The following is a 20,015-nucleotide window of genomic DNA, read 5'->3' as shown; positions in this document are numbered from 1 at the left end:
CAGCATCTCATGTTTCGCTTGGGAACCCTGCTGCCCAATGGTATCAATGCGGACTTCACAAGCTTCAAAATCTCCCCTACCCCGACTGCATCCCAAAACCAGCCCAGCTCGTACCCGCCTCCCTAACCTGTCCTCCCACCTATCCATTCCTGCCACCTCCAGCCCCACCCCCAAACCTACCTACTAGCCTCATCCCGCCCCCTTGACCTGTCCGTCCTCCCTGGACCGACCTATCCCCTCCCTAACTCCCCACCAACTCTCTCCTTTACTGGCTCCAACCCCGCCTCCTTGACCTGTCTGTCTCCTCTCCATCTATCTTTTCCTTTATCCATCTTCCATCCGCCTCCCCCTTTCTCCCTATCTATTTCAGAATCCCCTTCCCCTCCCCCATTTTTGAAGAAAGGTCTAGACCCAAAACGTCAGCTTTCCGGTTCCTCTGATGCTGCTTGGCCTGCTGTGTTCATCCAGCTCTTCACCTTGTTGTCTCAGACTCTCCAACATCGCCAGTTCCTACTATCTCAGGAGGCTAAGCTATTGTTACAAATGTGTTGCACACTTAAGCAATTTATATTTGAAACACAAAACGGCACAAGGTTATGATCATCAGCCTAAAAACTGTACAATGTAAAATTCTGGTAAATGTATGACGTGCACAAAACTGATCTCTGCAGGCAGAGATGGAATTGACCCATGAATGAATACAAATAATTATCTGATCTGTAAAAGCTTCCTGTAGCTCTCTGACCAAATATTTATAGGTATGTTTAGAACTTTTTATCATGGTTGGGGAAGATATATCCTGAGAGGTGGTCAGTTTGTCTAACATAGACTGATAAGTCGGCCATGCCTCAATCTTCTATCTCTCAACATTTAACTTCATGCATGTCATATCAAATCGGATTCCCCACAGAGAACAGATTTCAGGCTTCAGATAATTCATTCTTAAATACTTTTCAGCCCTGCAGAATGCAGACAAGATTTCTAGGATCCTAGTCCTCCAATTCAAATTTAAAATTCTCCTCTTATGTTTAATCTTTCTCGCAGCAATTCTTATCCCATTCCATTCTCATCTCATTCTGAATTCTAAATGCTTCTAATTTTAACTTCTCGTACATAGTCTAAATCCTTCATCCCACCATTAGCTACTCTCTTTCCTCATCCACCTCTCATGGCTTCCATGATAATCAGTGCTCCACTACCCAACCCTATGAACCTCTATACTCATTATGTCAACTTATGCCCGCTGCTGCCGCCACCCACCACCATTTGTCCTTACACCTCCATACCACCTCAGAATTTCTAAAAATTTCAGAAAAAGAAAATCCATTCACTATATTTAACTTCAACCGTTCCTTCTAAAACTAAAGTATTTATATTCATAACCCCAAACCAAAAACTTTATAAGAACGTGGAGGTGTCAATGAAACTGAGAATCAACAGGTATCTCACTGTGATAAGGATCTACTGTGAAATCAGTCATTCCTTAAAAATTATAATACTCAGGCTTACATCCAAGCACTTTTTTTTAAACTTACAAACTACAGTTTGCTTTTATATTAAAAATAAAGTTAGGACATGTAAATCTTGGCAGCTTGACAGTTCCAAATAATTCATTCACATTTAATAATCCCAAAAGGCACGTGACCTGTTCCAAAGCCAACATGATCTCTACCAAAAGTGTCCCTGGACCTCTCATAGAAACATAGAAGATAGGAGCAGGAGTAAGCCATTCAAACCCTCGAGCCTGCTCCGACATTCATTAGGAACATGGTTGATCATGGAGTTCAATACCCTAATCCTGGCTCCTCCCGTATCCCTTTAGCAATGTGAGCTATATCTAACCCCTTCTTGAAAACATAATATTTGGCCTCAACCACTTTCTGTGATAGTGAATTCCACAGGCTCACCAAATTGGGTGAAGAAACTTCTCATCTCAATCCTTTTAACCTTAAACTATGACACCCCTCTCCATAAGAATACCCTATATCTCCAAAACCAGACATTTCACTGGAGAAAACTGCAGCCTCAGTTTCCTGACAACAGATTATGCAAAAATAAGGACAACTTTTCATTTAAATCTATGAAAATTTCTACTAAAATAATGCAAAAGACAAGCATGTCACTATTATGTCGTTAAATGGATGATACAAACAATAGTAGGGACCAACAAAATCTGTTTGCAGTAACCACTTATTGTTCTTTGCATTTTTCAGAACTCAACCCAAATCTCACTATAACCATTACAATCTGAATCAGGTACGCACAGAGGTTCTTAATTAACTCCAAAAATAAGTACAAATTGCAATCAGAAAAAACAAAGGGATTTAGCTTCTGAAACATTTCTCAAGGACGTGATTAATCACAAAGCCTTATTTTTAGAAATAAAACTCTCATATCATAATCCTCAAATTATAACTAATACATTTTATTTCAGGGCTAAAATACAGGAAATCCTGAAACCTTTAAGACCACAAATAAATTTTGTTGAAACCAATGTGTATTTATTAAAAACATCAAAGACTCTCCTGAGAGTTGCTTTTACTTCCATTACAGTCATGGAGGTTTACAGCATGGAAACATGCCCTTTGGCCCAACTTGTCCGTGCCACCCAGTTTTCATGATCAATCTATTCCCATTTGCCGGTGTTTGGTGCATACATCTCCATACCTATCCCATCCATGTGCCTGTCCAAATGACAAAATTGTACTCACTTCTACCACTACCTCTGGCAGCCTGTTCCAGACATTCACTGCCCCTCTGCGTGAAAAAAATTGCCCTTCTGGACCCTTTCGTATCTCTCCCCCTCACTTTAAACCTATGCCCTCTAGCTTTAGTCTCCCCTACCATGGGTAAAAGCTGTTGGCTTATAGGTTTCTTTACACAAAATCCAAAAACAATGATAAACGTTTTCAATCATACCTGGATCCAGTTCTGGACAGTCGGTAGGTATTTAATAGTGAATAATCTATGGAGGTCCTTTGTGTTGTTAATCACAGCACTGTTGTCTTCATCCTCTTTGATCTTTAAGTCTGTTCTCCAAACACGCAGAATATCATGGTGGCATAGTATGGTTAAAGTACAAAAGCAAACTATTCAGTTCGTCAAGTCCATGCTATCTCTCTATAACAGAAATTTAAGTAGACAAATATCCCACCCTGATCCATTAGCCCTGTATTTTTTGAAAGAAATACATAGATCTGCCTTCACTCCACCAAAGAGTGTATTCCAAATCCTAACCACCTGCTGCATAGATGCTTCCCTCATGTCGCTTTTCATTTCTTTGTCAGTATCAGTGTCCTCAGGTTCTCGAGCTTCCAAAACGACAACCAGTATTTCTGTCTAGACCCCTTATATTTTCAGTATCTCACCAAATTTTCTTCCAACCTTCTCTTCAAGGACAACAGCTCCAGCTCTTCCAATCAGTCCCACAAAATTGAAAGCCCTCATTCCTGAAATCATTCTTCCACAGATTTTTTGCATCTTCTTTACATCTTTCCTAAAAGTGACAATTAAATCCAATTTTCCAAACAATTTTTTTTTTTAAGGTTTATCATAAGTTCCTTGCTTTCATTCTGTATGCATTTACTTATAAAGCCCTAGATCTGGTATACCTTTTTAACCACTTTCCGAATGTGTCCATCTCCCTCAATGATTTATACACATATATATTCCATGTCAATACGGGCCATGGCAGATGGCCCTCTGGGTAATTAGGGATGGGCAATAAATGCTGCCTGGCCAGCGATGCCCTCATCCCATGAATGAATTAAAAAAAACACTTTCAGGGAAATTCTGTCAGTTCTTGATTACAACATTAATTATAGATCACTTTACCAAAATAACGTCTTTCTCAATTTTCAAACACCGTATTCCAATGGCTCATCTTCCAATACAACTTTGACAATATAATTTTTCTTGGTTGAAAACAGTTGCAAAGTACGAAGTACTTATTAGAACTACAGTTATGTCTTCTACTTCCACATGTAGACTCTAAATGGGCCAATCCCTCTAAATATCCTTTGACAATTTACATATCTGTAAAAACACTGTAGATTTAACTTCAAGATGGCTGCCAGTCTCCTCTTATTTCCTCTCTCTCTCTCTGGCATTTTCTTTTCCACTTCTCCTCGCAACATACCATATCCAGCCTAGTTCTTTCTTGTATTCCGAACATAGAGTCTGTTAGAAGCAAACCTTTGCTGTTTCATCTTACTTTCTACTTCTTTCAGTAGCCAAGAAGCCCTGGCTTTGGTTGCCCTGCCTTTCCCCTCATAGGAATGTACTCAAAACATCACCTCTTTAAAGGTAGCCCACTGTTCTTAAAAAAAAAAAAAAGAGCTTTGCCTAATAATCTTCAATTCTAAGTTACCAGGACAGATGTATCCTCAAGCCCCCTCCACCGCTCCTCTCTCATGGTGCTCTTCCAATTTGGATTGTTCTCTGTCACCATTAATTAACCTGAACCATGATACAATAATCACAATTCACAAACTCTTTTCCCTCCACCTCCCTTTATAAACTGGAATATATTAGGATAACTAAAAAAAAACATTACCAGTACTCTATAGTTCTTCAATTTCTTTGTAATTTCCCTCCATATTTGCCCTTTTTTAACTTTTCTGGTAGTTGGCGGTCAAAGAATATGCATAACTGAGTAGCTTAACACAACCTCAATTGTTATTTAACTCTAACCAAATTGAATTTATCCTGGATCTCTCCAGGCCATCCTCTTTCACCAGGTCTGTCATAATTTTGAGCTCGATCTCCCTTATCTCCATTACATTATTTTATCATGTAGCTATTTATATTTGCAGTTTACCAACCTAATTTACCAAGATTTCTGCAGCTCCAAACATGAGACATTCCTGGATTTTCTCTTCATCTGACCTTACCTAATATCTGTTTACTTGCTACTTCAGTGTTATTTGTCTCTCCTAATGCCTCTGAATCTCATTTGTCCTCTTTAATGCTACATCCTAGTTCCCACAATGCTGCCAAGTTGGTTTATACCCTCTCCTACAGCACTCTCAAAGCACCCTTCAAAGACAATAATTCCAGCTTTGTTAATGTGGAACTCATCTGATTTGCACAGATTCAATCTTCTACAGAGCCAGTCTCAATATCCCAGGAACCTAAAATCCTCTCTCTCGTGCAATATTGCTTCAGCCACACAATAATTTGCTCTATCCTCCTAAATCTGTGCTCAATGGTATACCTTGTACTTAGAATAGTCTGGACATTGTTATCTTTATAGTCCTACTTATTAGCCTCCATCCCAGCTCCTTAAAATCTGCCTGCAAGACCTAATCCCTCTCTCCAGCTGGATCAGTGATACTTGGACAGAGACCTCACACTGTTCACCCTCCTCTTTGGAATGCTTTGCAACTGCTTAATGACATTCTTGGTCCTGGCACCAGGAGGCAACATATCACCCTGAACTCATGTCTATGGCTAAATAAATGCCTGCCTGCTCCCCGAACACTGCTGCTTTCCCTGCCTTCCTGCTGTCCTTCCTTATACCACTGAGCCACCAATGGCGCTGTGGACTTGGCTCTTGCTGTATGCCTCAGAGCAATCACTACCCTCAACAGTTACACAAAAGTGAAAATAACAGAAAAAATATAATTACTCCCAAATAAAACTACAACCATACACTCAATCCACATATAAACTATCTGCAAACAAATGGGTTTATTTCAAATCAAACCTGCTGCACTCCTCAGAACAAGGATGGCACTATATAGGTTCAAATTAAGAAGGCCCTTGGGACCATTTGACATTTGAAAATGCCAATCCTAACATTAAGTTGTAAAGCAGATAAGTATCCTGATTCCAAATACCCTGATCGGTAAATTATTCTAAATGTTAAGCAATCTCTGTGCAAAGATACACTTTGTTCATAACTTGCCCTTTGCTTCTGAGCACGTGACAAAGTATCCAACACCCCAGGGCAGTATTAGTTTGGGCTTATTTCATCTATTCCATATATTAAATTCCTTTGCAAGATCCCTTCTGAAAAGCCCCAATAATTTGCATGGTTACTTGAATCTTTTTATCCATGGTCTGCATTGTAAAATATATTAACATGTAAACTGATGGTTTTTGCTATGGTGAGTGTAAATTCAAGTACCAATGCCTGCAAAAAGGATGGCCAATGCCAGCTGATCTATTCTTCAATGAATGTCAGTTTATCCTCCCAAGGAGTACCACTTTCCCACTCTTTTTCCAGCCCCATATTCTCTGACAACAGGCCCTGGAATGGTTTGTCCCTCAGGCTGTAGGGTCCCCTCCAATCTATGAGTTTTACACCATGAAATTGTAACAGGGTTCTTCTTCAATACATTAGGGAAAAGCAGTTGCATACTTGTGATTTGAATTTTTAAAATATTTGTTAATGACAGACCATTGCTCAATTGGTTTAAATCTGTGATGCAATTTCTAAAATTGGATTTTTAAAAATTTAAACGCTATTAATTGTCAACAATAAAAAACCAATGGCAAGTTAATAAAATTCAAGGTTTTGATCAGAACAGTGTAATCTGTACATACCTTTCTGAATTTCCAAGTTAATAGAATATGTGTGTGAAAGAAGGCCATGATTTCTAACAAACGCTTCACTGCTCTGTTCAAGTTCTTCATCCTCACTGTCCTCACTTTGATGCAAACCATCCGATTTCCAATTTTCCTGTCCTCTATTTAGCAAAGGCAGTGGCACAAGGTCCTTACTACTGCATGGCTGTTCATCATCAAACAGATCTGTGGAAGATGGATAGTTGTCATTCTGCCCACTGAATGTGCTCTTTGCGTTACTGGCGTTGTTAGTTGGTTCTTGTGCACATTGAGAGTTGACATCATTGAAGGTGCACTCAGAAAAATCAGGTATCAGCAGTCTGAAGCATGCCTCCAGTTCAATCAAAGAATTTTGAATTTCTTCTGATACTTCTGTTTTAAAAACAAGTAAAAAAAAATTCAAAGATTTAAAAAGTCAGCAGTAACTCTCAGAAATAAACACTATAAATTATTAGCTGAACCCCACAAACTAGATCAATGCTCAATGCCACATTCTCAGAACTAGTTATTCTGAAAAAATACAATGGAGTCATGGTAAATGGAGGTCAAAATAACAAACATGTGTATGCGCATATTCACTTTCAGATCTTCAGCAACCCTCTGCCCAAAATGCTTCACAAGAAACAAATGATAAGAGAGTGACATTGAGACAGAATTTGACCAAGAATGGCATCAAGGAGCAAACCTGGATTCAATGGATTCATATCTGCAATGCTGGTTGGAGTCATACCTAGCAATGGTTGAGAATTTGAGAACCGAGGGAACATTATTTGAGAATTAGGGACAGACTGTTCAGTTGAGATGTTAGGAAGTACTTCTACTCACAACGGGTAGTAGGCTTTTGGAACTCTCTTCCACAAACAGCAGTGGATGCTGGATCATTTGTTAATTACTTATCTCAGATTTAAAATATTTTGTTAAGCAAAGGTATTACAGGATACGGAATTAGGCCACAGAAATGATTAAACAGGCTCAAGGAGCTAAATGGCCGTGTCCTAAGAAAATGGCTGTGGTTATTAGATTTCAATCATCTCAATCCCAGGGTGTCAATAAAGGAGTTCCTCAGCGTAGTGTCCTAAGTTCACCATCTTCAGCTGCTTCAATGGTCTAGTCTCCATGATGACTGCACAATATTCAGCACTATTTACCATTCCTCGTTTATTGAAGTTGTCCGTGTCCGCATGTAGTAGGACCTGGGTAGCATCCAAGCTCGAAATGATAATTGCAACTAACATTTACTCTTTTTAAGTTGATGGGATGTGGATGGTGCTGACTTGGACAACATTTGTTGACCATCACTTACTGGGCTAATTATCCAGACAGTTGTTAAGAGTCAACCACATTGCTGTGGGTCTGGAGTCACAAATGGGCCAGACCAGGTAAGGACAGCAGACTTCCTTCTCTGAAAGACGCTAGTGAACCAGATTGATTTTTATGACAATCAGCAGCGGTCACACAGTTGCCATTTGGTTAGCATTTTATTCCAGATTTTTATTGAATTCAAATTTCAGCATCTGCCATTGTGGGATTTAAACTCATGCCCCAGAATATTAATCTGGGATAACAAGGTATAGAGCTGGATGAACACAGCAGCATCAGAGGAGCAGGAAAGCTGACGTGTTGGCCCGCTGTGTTCATCCAGCTCTACACCTAGTTATCCCAGATTCTACAGCATCTGCAGTTCCTACTATCTCAAACAATATTAATGTGGGATTCGGGATTACTAATCTAGTAATTTTACCACCGAGTGTTATCATACAAGGAGAGACCGATAAATTGGGCCTGTACTGGAGTTTAAAAGCATGGGAGGTAAACTTGTTGAAACATACAAAATTATTAGGGGCTTTACAGTGCAGATGCAGTTGTTTCCCCTTGTGGGACAGTCTAGAGCCAAGGGTCATAATTTAGAGCAAGGGATCACCCAGTTAGGAGAGGTGAAAAGGAATTTCATCTCTCAGAAGATAGTCAATTTGTTGAATTCTTTACCATAGAAGGTTGTAGAGGCTGGCTCATTAAGTATATTCAAGGCTGACTGAGAGAGATACTTTAAAGTGAGGAAATCAAGGGTTGTAGGGAAAAGGCAATATATAGTCTCACAACATTTGTGTCATCTTACCGTTTAACGTAGACATAAAACCAAGGGTTAGACACGTTGCTGTACAGCACTATGCTATGCCAATGTTACATTTGTAGGATGTGCCATCACAGAACAAACACTGCACGTGCTTCAACCAAAGGGCCATGTCTCAAAGTCTAAGCGGAATGATCCTCATTCAGGTCAAGGGAGAGAGTCTTCAGTCAGAAGGTACCTGCCTGTTAGGCAAGGGCAGCATCCAAAAGCACTCCATTTTTGACGTGGTCAATCAACCCATTGAGGCAGTCAGGGTCATGGGTTCAACATCACTACAGTCCACGGAGTGGGCCAGGTCAGTCATGCAGATCCATAGCAACCAGTCCAGGGATTCATAGTGAGTCATATGGGAGCTTCACAAGGTCACTCATTGGTTGAAGCTGATGGGTGGAAGGTGGGTTAAGCCACAGGCAATCTTGGGGATCTGCTCAATCAGTTTAAAAGGGGGCTATCAGAGGTCACTACTGAATCAGAGATGTTGGGGAAGTCAATTGTGTGGACTAGAGGCAGCAAGTTGGGATACAAAGAGGACAATCATTGTGAAGCAGAGGACAACCCAATATACGGGTGGGAGATGATAGTGCATTGGCTGACATGAATTATTTGTTTTTTATTTCTCTCTGAATACATGAGCTATTCTTGTGAATGATGCAAAACCCTTTAAAGGGCAACAAATTGATCAAATGCTTACACAAAGCAGGACAAAGACATCTGTAAATAAAAGAACAGTACAGAAACAGGCCCGTGGGGCGGCACGGTGGCTCAGTGATTAGCACTGCTGCGTCACAGCACCAGGGACCCAGGTTCGATTCCATTCTGGGCGACTGTCTATGTGGAGTTTGCACATTCTCCCCGTGTCTGCGTGGGTTTCCTCTGGGTGCTCCAGTTTCCTCCCACAGTCCAAAGATGTGCAGGGTAGGTGGATTGGCCATGCTAAATTGCCCGTAGTGTCCGGGGATGTTTACGTTGAGTGGGTTAGACATGGGGAAATACAGGCGTAGGGGAACGGGTCAGGGTGGGATGCTCTTCGGAGGGTCCGTGTGGATTAGTTGGGCCGAATGGCCTGTTTCCGCACTGTAGGGAGTCTATGATTCTATGATTCAAATGGCCTTCCATTTCTGCGCCGACCATGTTGCTATTCTAAACTAATCCCATCTGCCTCAATATGGCCCATATCCTTTATTCCCTGCATGTTCATGTGTCTGTCTAAATGCCTCTTAAAACTTACTATCCTACCTGCTTCTACCACCTGGCAGTGCATTTCAGGTGCCCATCACCCTCTTGCCTTGCACATCTCCTTTGAACTTCCCCTTCTCACTGCACCCACAAGTATTTGACATTTCCACCCTGGGAAAAAGACTCTGACTATCCACATGTCTATCATAATTTTACATACTTCTGTCAGGTTCCCCACCCCCCCAACCAGCCTTCTGTGCTCTAGCGAAAACAATCCAAATTTGTCCAAGATAACAAGGTGTAGAGCTGGATGAACACAGCAGGCCAAGCAGCATCAGAGGAGCAGAAAGGCTGACGTTTTGGGCCTAGACCCTTCTTCAGAAAATCTGAAGAAGGGTCTAGGCCCGAAACGTCAGCCTTCCTGTTCCTCTGATGCTGCTTGGCCTGCTGTGTTCATTCAGCTCTACACCTCGTTATCTCAGATTCTCCAGCATCTGCAGTTCCTACTATCTCTGAACCAAATTTGTCCAACTTCTCTTTATAGTTAATACATTCCATTCAGGCAACATCGTGGTAAACCCATTCAAAACGTCTACATGCTTCCTATAGTATAGCAGCCAGAAATGCGCACAATACTCCAAATGTGGCCTAACTTAAGTTTTAACAGCTGCAACATGACTTTGCTAACTTTTATATTCAACGCTCCAACCAATGAAGGCAAGGAAGCTGAAAAGCATACCTATCACCTTATCCACTTGTATTATCACTTTCAAGGAGCTATAGACTTGCAGCCGAAGGTCCCTCCAAAGGGTCCTCCCATTTACTGTATACTTCCTTCTTGCATTTGACTTCCCAAAATGCATTATTTCACACTTGTCAGAATTAAACTCCATCTGCCATTTCCCCACCCAACTTTTCAAATGATTTATATATTGCTGTATCCTTTGACAACCTACCCACTATCCACAACCTGATGAGACCACCTACACTTTCATCCAAATCATTTTTATACATTGCAAACAAGAAGTCCCAGCACTGATCTTTGCAGAACACTACTAGTTACAAACCTCCAGTCAGAAAAACAACCCACCACAACTACTCTCTGTCTTCCATGACCAGGCAATTTTATATCCAACTTACCAACTCACTGTGGATCCCATATGACTTAATCTTCTGCACCAACATACCATGAGGTATGTTCTTTGGAAAAGTCCATGTAGACAACATCCATGGCCCTACCCCCATCAATCATCTTTGTCACTTCCTCAAAAAACTCAATCAAATTTCTGAGACAAGACATCTCCTGCAGAAAGCTACACTGCCTATTCCTGATAAGTCCATTCTGTTCCAAATGGGAGCAAATAGGAGTAAATATGGCGTTCAAATCAGACGACCCTGATCTCCATAGGAAATCTAGATACGGCCTCTGTAAGGCCATGAGAGACACGAAGAGGCAATACTGGACTAAGCTGGAGACCCAAGCTAACCACACAGGCACGAGCCATTTGCGGAAAGGCTTACACGACATAACAGGCCACAAAACGAAGCAGAACAGAATGGCAGACAAAAATAACCCACCCCCCCCACAAATTTCCCTCCTCGCTGTGCTCAATGCATTTTATACTTGTTTCTAACAGATGGTCAGTGAAACAGTGTCACCTGCTCTGACAGCCTCAGGTGCAGCTATTCCCTCAGTTATCACTGCAGACCGTTTTGAGAGTGAACCCACAGAAAGTGACTGGCCCAGATGGAGTCCCCGGCCATACACTCAGGTCCTGCACTGACCAGTTGCTGGGAGTATTCATTGACATATTTAACCTCACTTTACTACAATCTGAAGTCACCACCTGCTTCAAGATGATGGCCATCATTCCTGTACCAAAGAAAATTCATGCAGCGTGCCTCAATGACTACTGTCCAGTGACTCTGACCTCCACAATTATGAAGTGCTTCAATGACTACTGTCCAGTGACTCTGACCTCCATAATTATGAAGTGCTTCAAGAGGCTAGTCGTGGCTCATATCAACTCTAACCCCGCAGCCTGCCTTGAACAGGCTGCTATGACAAGAGGGCATAGCCTCAAGATTAGAGGGAGCAGATTTAGGACTGAACTGAGAAGGAATTTCTTCACCCAGAGGGTTGTTAATCTATGGAATTCCTTGCCCAGTGAAGCAGTTGACGCTACTTCAGTAAACGCTTTTAAAAAAATGGTAGTTTTTTTTGAACAATAAAGGAATTAAGGGATACGGTGAGAACGTGGGTAAGTGGATCTGAGTCCACGAAAGGATCAGCCATGATCATATTGAATGGCGGAGCAGGCTCCAAGGGCCAGACGGCCTACTCCTGCTCCTAGTTCTTACGTTCTTATGAACGCTTGCAATTCATCTACCGCTGCAACTAGTCCACAAAAGATGCCATCTCGTTGGCCCTACACTCATCCCTGGAACATTTGGATAACTAAGATACCTACATCAGGCTCCTAATCATTGACTACAGCTTTGTCTTCAACACTATAATTCCAACCAAACTAATTGCCAAACTCTGAGACCTAGGTCTCAGCTCCAGCTGCTACAACCGGATCCTCAACTGCCTGAACCCACAAACCGCGATCAGTGAGAACATGCAACATCACCTCCACGGTAATCCTCAACTTTGACAGCTGCAAGGCTGCATACTCAGTCCCTAACTATACTTCCTATACGCTTGTTACTGTGTGACCAAATTTTGTCCTAAATTCATCTACAAGTTCACTGATGACACAGCAGTTGTAGGCCAGATATCAAACAATGACCAGGCACTTTACAGGAAAGAGACAGAATGATTGGTGGCATGGTATAAAGGTAACAATCTCTCCCTCAATGTTAGCAAAATGAAAGAGCTGGTCATAGACTTCAGGAACCAAGACAGAAGGCACGCCCCTGTCTACATCAATGGAGCTGAGGTGGACAGGGTCAAGAGCATCAAGTTCCTAGCAGTGACGATCAACAACAATATGTCCTGGTCCATCCACTGTTATTCATTTGACAGTCAAGAAAGCACAACAATGCCTCTATTTCCTCAGTAGGCACCACAGAAAGCATTCGATCAGGATGCATCACGGTTTGCTACGGCAACTGCTCTGCCCAGGACCATAAGAAACCACAGAGTTGTGAACACAGCCCAGTGCATCACACAAGCCATTCTTCAGCCCCTGACTCTATCTATACTTGTCGCTGCCTCAGGAAGGCAGCCAACATAATCAAAGACCCCTCTCTCCTGGGTTATAATCTCTTCCAACCTCTTCCATCAGGCAGAAGATACAAAAGCTTAAATACATGTACTAACAGATTCAAGAACAGCTTCTTCCCTGCTATTATTACACTTCTGATGGACACCTCAAATTTTAAATTTAATACTGATCTCACTTTTTCTGGACCTTTTCTGCAGCCATAACATTGTATTCGTCGTTCTGTTCTCTTATCCTTATGAACTTCGTATACTATGAACTGCCTGCATTCATGCAAAACAAAACTTTTCACTGTATCTAGGTACATATGACAATAAAAATCAAATCAAATCAAATCCTGTCCATAAGTATCTTCTCCAATAATTTCCCTACCACAGATGTAAGGCTCACCGGCCTATAATTTCCTGGATTATCCCTATTGCCCTTCTTAAACAAATGAACATTGGCTATTCTCCAGTCTTCTTTCTAGGACCTTGCCAGTGGCTAAGCAGGATACAAAGATCTCTGTCAAGACTCCAGGAATCCCTTCCCTTGCCTCCCTCAGTATCCTGGAATAGATCACATCAGGCCCTGAGGACTAATCTACCTAAATGTTTTTCCAAGACATCTAACACCACCTCCTTAATATTGACATCTCCTAGAAAATCAACATACCCCTCCCTAATCCATGTCCTTCTCCTTGATGAATACCAATGCGAAGTATGAAGGAACTTGCCCACATCCTCTGAATTCCCTCCTTTATGTTGAGTGGACCTATCCTTTCCCTTGCTATCCTCTCGCTGCTAAAACACATCTAGAATGCCTTGGGATTTTCCTTAATCCTAATTGCCAAGGATGTTTCCTGGCCCCTTCCGTTCTTCTTAATTCCTTGCTTAAGTTCTTTCCGGTTTCCTTTATACTGAAGGAGCTGTCTGATTTCTGTTGCCTAAACCTTATACGTGCTTCTTTTCTCTTTTTGACTAAACTTTCAATATCTCTTGTCAACTAGAATCTTGCCATCATAATACCATGCATGTGAAATGTAGGCTATATCCAACCGTGTGGGATACAACTCCTTGTCAAAAGGAATACTCTTTATAACCACTTCCTTGGTCGTTACAGATTGATGATAGTAACTTCTGAGAAGTAGAAGTAATCACAGAAAATGTTAAAAGTCTCACCTGGAAGCCACAATTCACAAAGACAATCCAAGATCCCATAAATTACACAAGGGCTGGAAAGAATTTCCTCTCATCTTCAACCGTAAGTTGTAGCCAACAAGCTCTCATGTACGATGCTTGTCTTGCTTAAGTGATAATGGGGGCGGGCAGTGGGGGGCGCAAGGTGTCAGTTTTCTTACAGCACAACCTCCAACTGTATTTGCGTGACATGGCTTGTACTCCATTCATCAGAATAAGGGCCCCGACATCAAAGGTCCGTGTAGTGGCATTTCATGGCCCTGCTCATTGGAGTCTCCCGTGTCTCACAGTATGCAGGGCCATGTTAAACCATTATTTGTGTGTGCATGATACAAATGTTAACTGCTCACATTACTAAAATCCGTTCTGTTTCCAATAGCCCTCACACATGTTCATTAGAGCTGTGACCAATGGATTCAGTCGAGGCAGGGATTATCACTGCTGTGGCCATGGTGCTACGTAGGCACAGAGAGATTGAGGAGGAACAACTGTGTCAGCGAGCTCAGTACCAGCAGCTACTGAAACTGCCTCCACACGAACAGATTATATTCGAAGGTACCCTCGGAATGCAGAGGAGGTATAAGCGGTCCAGAGTCTATTGACCTCAATCTATTTCCTTTATATTAGCAAGGCAGTATCACCCCAGACTGAGGATGCCCTGGAACACAGAACTATACCAACTGATGGACTGGGACCTAAGATCTGAGGGGCGGGAAGCCATCCTATCCTGGTAGCCATCAAAGTGACAGTTGACTTAAATTTTTATGCAATCTTCAGCTTCCAAGGTTCCACTGGGGATCTGTGCAGTATCTTAATTATCAACTCACTAATGTGTCAAAGCTGGTACTGATGCAATCTGTGTTAGAACACACTTCATCTTATTTCCTCATTACAGGATCAGTGCTGTAGCTTGGCCAGTAAGATTTGCCAACACAACAGACATTCCCCAGGACGGAAAATCTAGAACCCAAGGGCATTTTCCGAATAAGCAGGGAATCAATTTGCACGGAAGTGAAGAGAATTTTTTTGACCTAAAAGGCTGTGGATGCTTCATCACCAAAGAGGTTTAGTGCTGAAATATACTGTTTTTGGTTTCAGGAAAATCGATGGATATAGAAAGTGGACGAGAATGTGGAGTTAAGGCCAATGGTCAACATGATTAAACTGAACAGTGAAACAAGCTTCAGGAACTGTATGGTCTACTCATGCTCCTATTTGAGATAACAAGGTATAGAGCTGGATGAACACAGCAGGCCAAGCAGCATCAGAGGAGCAGGAAAGCTGACGTTTCGGGTCTAGACCCTTCTTCTCATGCTCCTATTTGTTTTGTTATGTCTGACTCTTGCCTCAATTAAGGCATTTTCATTTGTTGAGCAACAATGGACATCAAAGTTCTAAATGACTGCATTGTGACTGTAATTTGCAGTGTGACTAAACATGATGGAAAAATTAGGTAGCGAAATTAATGCAAGTGAACAATAATTTTTGTTAGCAGTTATCCGGCAGCATTGCTCACATTTACATGGTTTGTACAAGAGAAATGTTGCAGAAATGTATTACACAAAATTGTCATTGGTAGAGTCATAGAATCCATACAGTGTGGAAGCAGGCCATTTGGTCCATCGAGTCCACACAGACCCTCCAAAGAGCATACCACCCACTCGACACTATCCCTATAACCCTTCATTTCCCATGGTTCATCCACCTAGCCTGCACACCCCTGGACACTATGGGAAATTTAGCTTAGCTAATCCATGTAACCTGCACACCTTTGGACTGTGGGAGGAAACTGGAGCCCCTGGAGGAAACCTGCGCAGACGCAGGGAGAATGTGCAAACACCACACAGTCAAAAGCCCAAGTGTGGAATCGAATCTGGGTTCCTGGCACTGTCAGGCAGCAGTGCTAACCACTGAGCCACCATGCCATCCTGCCATTGTCAGCAATCACTTGCTGATGAGTATGATTGTCCACCAATGAAATTCTGTATCACTGGTCATGGGTTCTGTGGGTGCTCATATGGCTGATGTGCCTGATCCTACAGCTGCATCTCTGGCCACGGTCCTTGGCCTTGACACCTCTAGCATTCCTTTTTCCATACTCCCTCTTGTAACCGGTGTTCTCGAAAAATTGTGTCCCTTTACGCAGGGGCTTCTTCCACATCGGTTTCTTCTGAAAGAGAGTCTCCCACATATTGATATTTCTGTTGCACTTCTTGAGAGAAGCCTTCAGGGAGTCTTTGAAACAGTTCCTTTGTCCTCCTCTCATTTGAGTACCTTCCTTGAGCTAGGCAACGATGATTTGTTTTGGCAAACAGAACTCATGCACTGTAAGCGCGTGGCCTGCAATTGGTTTTGGACGATTGTAGCCTCAACGCTGATACTACTGGCTGCTTCAAGGATGCTGATCTTAGTCTTGTCTGCCCAAATGACACAGAAAATCCATCTTAAACAGCATCAATGTTATTTCTCAAGCCGCAATTCACAAAGACAATCCAAGATCCCATAAAGTACACAAGAGCTGGAGAGAATTTCCTCTCATCTTCAACCGCCAGTCATAGATGGGACCTATATGTAATCCACGTTTTAGAGCCATAAAAGCAAGGATGTCAAAGTCGAAGACTCTGATCTTTAGGCGTCTGAAGGAGACACTTACAGATTGGATCCCATGCTGTATCTCTACACTAATGTTAGTCTTAAATGAGAGGTAACTTCCCAGACAGGGGAGATGTTCCATGTTTGGAAGGATTTCTCTGTTCATCTTAAGAGGGACAGATCAGAACTTTACATGGGTCAGATTGGAAAAGATTTGAGTCTTCTTAAGGTTGAGTCTGAGATTAATTCTTGAGTAAGTGTGAAAGCATTAAGCAAAGCTGGAAGATTCTCTTCCGAGAGAATGGAGATGACATTGTCGTCCACATACTGAAGTTCCGCAAGAAAAGCTGGTGCTACTTTCTTCTTGGATTTCAACTGGTTGAGATTCAACCATTTTCCACCCATCCTATAGACAATGTCCACACAACTGGAAAGCTTGCTCTTAACAAGACGAAGAATGGTGGTGATGAAGATGGAGAAAAGAGTGGGGGCCATGGCACATTCACGCTTGACACCTGCACTGACCTCAAAAGGATTGTTATATTACCTTTGGTGAGGACTCTAGCTGACATCTTGTTGTGGAGTAGATTGATTTTCTCCTGATTGACGGAGTCAAAAGCCTTGATCAGATCGATGAAAGCCATGTAGAATGCATGGCGTTGTTCCAGGCATTTCTCTTGGTTCAACAAGAATGACATCATCAAATACCATCTCGACAAGCAGAGGAAAGCTCTCCCTGCCTGGCAAAACGATAGCACCAGCAAGTCAAAATGGAAATCTCATTAAACAGCAAAGGCGGAGTTACAAAGAAGAAGAACGAGGAAAAGCTAGAACCAATAGTGGACTGAGAAAGCTAAGAAGCTGTAACTCCTTGCCAACAAGCATGGTATCTGGGATTTCTTCAGTGCTACCGAGGAAACGTACAGACTCAACACCCTTGGCCTCAAACCAGTGCAGAGTAAGGATAGAACCCTTTTGAGAGACAGAGAAAACATCAGCCTCTAATGGAGGAAACACTTCAAAGAACTCCTAGACCATGATGCAATCACTGATGAGGACTTATACGAGGAAATCCCAAAAAATGATGTTGGACTCCCACCAACAGTGGAGGAGCAGAGCTGGGACAAGAAAGAAATCTCTACCGATTTCAGGGATGCTGTCATCGCCACTATCTAACAGAAAGGAGATAAAATGGATTGCAAGAACTACTAAGGAATCTCACTACACTCCATCGCCGGGAAGATCATTGGCTGAATTTTCACTGGTACCTTCTCCCGTTCTCTAAGGAAATCCTTCCTAAAAGCTGGTGTGTCTTCCAACCAAACAATGGAACTATGGACATGATTTATATTACACAACATATTACAATGCTCAAGTTGAAGTTCATAAACTTTAATTATTGTTCACTTTTTAGGTGAAGTCATTTCTTTTCAGATCTCCAGGTCAGAACCCCGCACTGTCTTTGCTAGGTCCCCTGTTTTATAAAAGATTTGGATGAGAATAGAGGAGGCATGGTTAGTAAGTTTGGTGGTAAAGTGGACAGTAAAGAAGGGCCAAGAAATGGCAGTTGGAGTTTAATTGAGATAAATGTGAGGTGTTGCATTTTAGTTAAGACAACCAAGGCAGGACTTACACAATTAATGGTAGGGCCCTGGAGACTATTGTCTAACAAAGAGACCTAGGGGTACAAGTACATTGTTCCTTAAAAGTGGCATAATAGGTAGATAGCATGATGAAGGCAGCATTTGGCATGCTTGTCTTCAGTCAGAGTACTGAATACAGGAATTGGGACATCATGTTACGGCTGTACAAGATATTACATTTGGAGTACTGTGTATAATTCTGGTCACCCTGCCATAGGAAGGATTGTATTAAACTGAAAAAGAGTGCAAAAAAATTTACGAGGATGTCACAGAGACTGGAGGGTTTGAGTTATAAGGAGATGCTGGATAGGCTGGGACAATTTTCCCTGGAGCATAGGAGACTAAGGGGTGACTTTATAGAGGTTTATAAAATCATGAGGGGTATAAATAAGGTGAATTGTCAAGGTCTTTTCCCCAAGGTAGGAGAGTCCAAAACTAGAAGGCATAAGTTTAAGGTGAGAGGGGAAAGATTTAAGAGGGACCTGAGCAGCAACCTTTTCACGCAGAGGGTGCTGTGTATATGGAACAAGCTGCCTGAGATATTAGTAGAGGCCCGTGCAATTACAACATTTAAAAGGCATTTGGAGAAGTACATGGATAAGAAAGGTTTAGAGGAATATGGACCAAATGCAGGCAAATGGGAACAAAAACAAAGTTGCTGGAAAAGCTCAGCAGGTCTGGCAGCATCTGTGAAGGAGAAAACAGTTAACATTTCGGGTCCGGTGACCCTTCCTCAGAACAGGCAAATGGGACTAGTTCAGTTTATGAAACATGGTTGGCATGGATGAGTTGAGCCAAAAGGGTCTGTTTCTGTGCTGTATAACTCTATGACTTTCTTTCCTTTTTTAAATATCTCGAGTATGATTGTTAAAGTTAATCAGAGGTTAAAGGCATCCAGGTTACAATTTCCATTAAGTTAAAATTTCATTGCCGAACATTTCAAATCAATGTTTTTAGTTCTACTCACTCTTTGAAGTGAGACAGACTAAATGTAATGGAAGAAGCTTGACATGCAGTTAATAAAGTGTTTTTGTGACAGAGAAAAACATGTCTGTCACTTTCAAATTTCTGTATTTTATTGCTTGAATAACCTAACATATATGCATATTTTTCTATAGACAAAGGGAGTCTCCTTTCAGTTTACAGGTAAGAGAACAACTGCAAAGAATAATCAATAAAGGGAAAGTTATTTGGTTAATAATTGAAATTCTATGACATAAAACTAATTATGGTTGGCCAAGGCTTACGTTGAAAGAGCTAATGCAGTTACTTGCAGTTTTTCGCACTGCACATTTAATAGTAATAGCCACCCTGATCAGTCAACCCTACCTTCTGGTATCTCAATTCCAGGGTCCTTTTTTTAAAAGGAATCACAGATCTTAGTCTAAATTAAACAGTAGCAATTGTCTCACAACCAAAAATAATCCAAACCAGTCCTTCTGATTCTTTCATGGGATGTTGTTATTGCTAGTGAGACCACCATTTGTTGTCCATCCCT

At 41.7% G+C, this 20,015-nt stretch overlaps 1 protein-coding gene across 3 annotated transcripts in view; it reads right to left on the bottom strand.

The window, feature by feature from the left end:
- Positions 1–20,015, bottom strand: part of uvssa (UV-stimulated scaffold protein A) — a 106,036-nt gene that overhangs the window by 78,331 nt on the left and 7,690 nt on the right. For all 3 annotated transcript variants that reach the window (XM_048615734.1, XM_048615800.1, XM_048615866.1), the window contains exons 5-6: positions 6,550–6,942; positions 2,920–3,029 (exon numbers count right to left, since the gene is read on the bottom strand). In XM_048615734.1, coding sequence (XP_048471691.1) covers positions 2,920–3,029; positions 6,550–6,942 — 503 coding nt within the window. The remainder of the gene's footprint in view (positions 1–2,919; positions 3,030–6,549; positions 6,943–20,015) is intronic.

The sequence above is a fragment of the Rhincodon typus genome, chromosome 1, assembly GCF_021869965.1.
Source record: "Rhincodon typus isolate 14 chromosome 1, sRhiTyp1.1, whole genome shotgun sequence".
Lineage (NCBI taxonomy): Eukaryota > Metazoa > Chordata > Chondrichthyes > Orectolobiformes > Rhincodontidae > Rhincodon > Rhincodon typus.
This window is presented reverse-complemented; position numbering and strand designations above follow the sequence as displayed.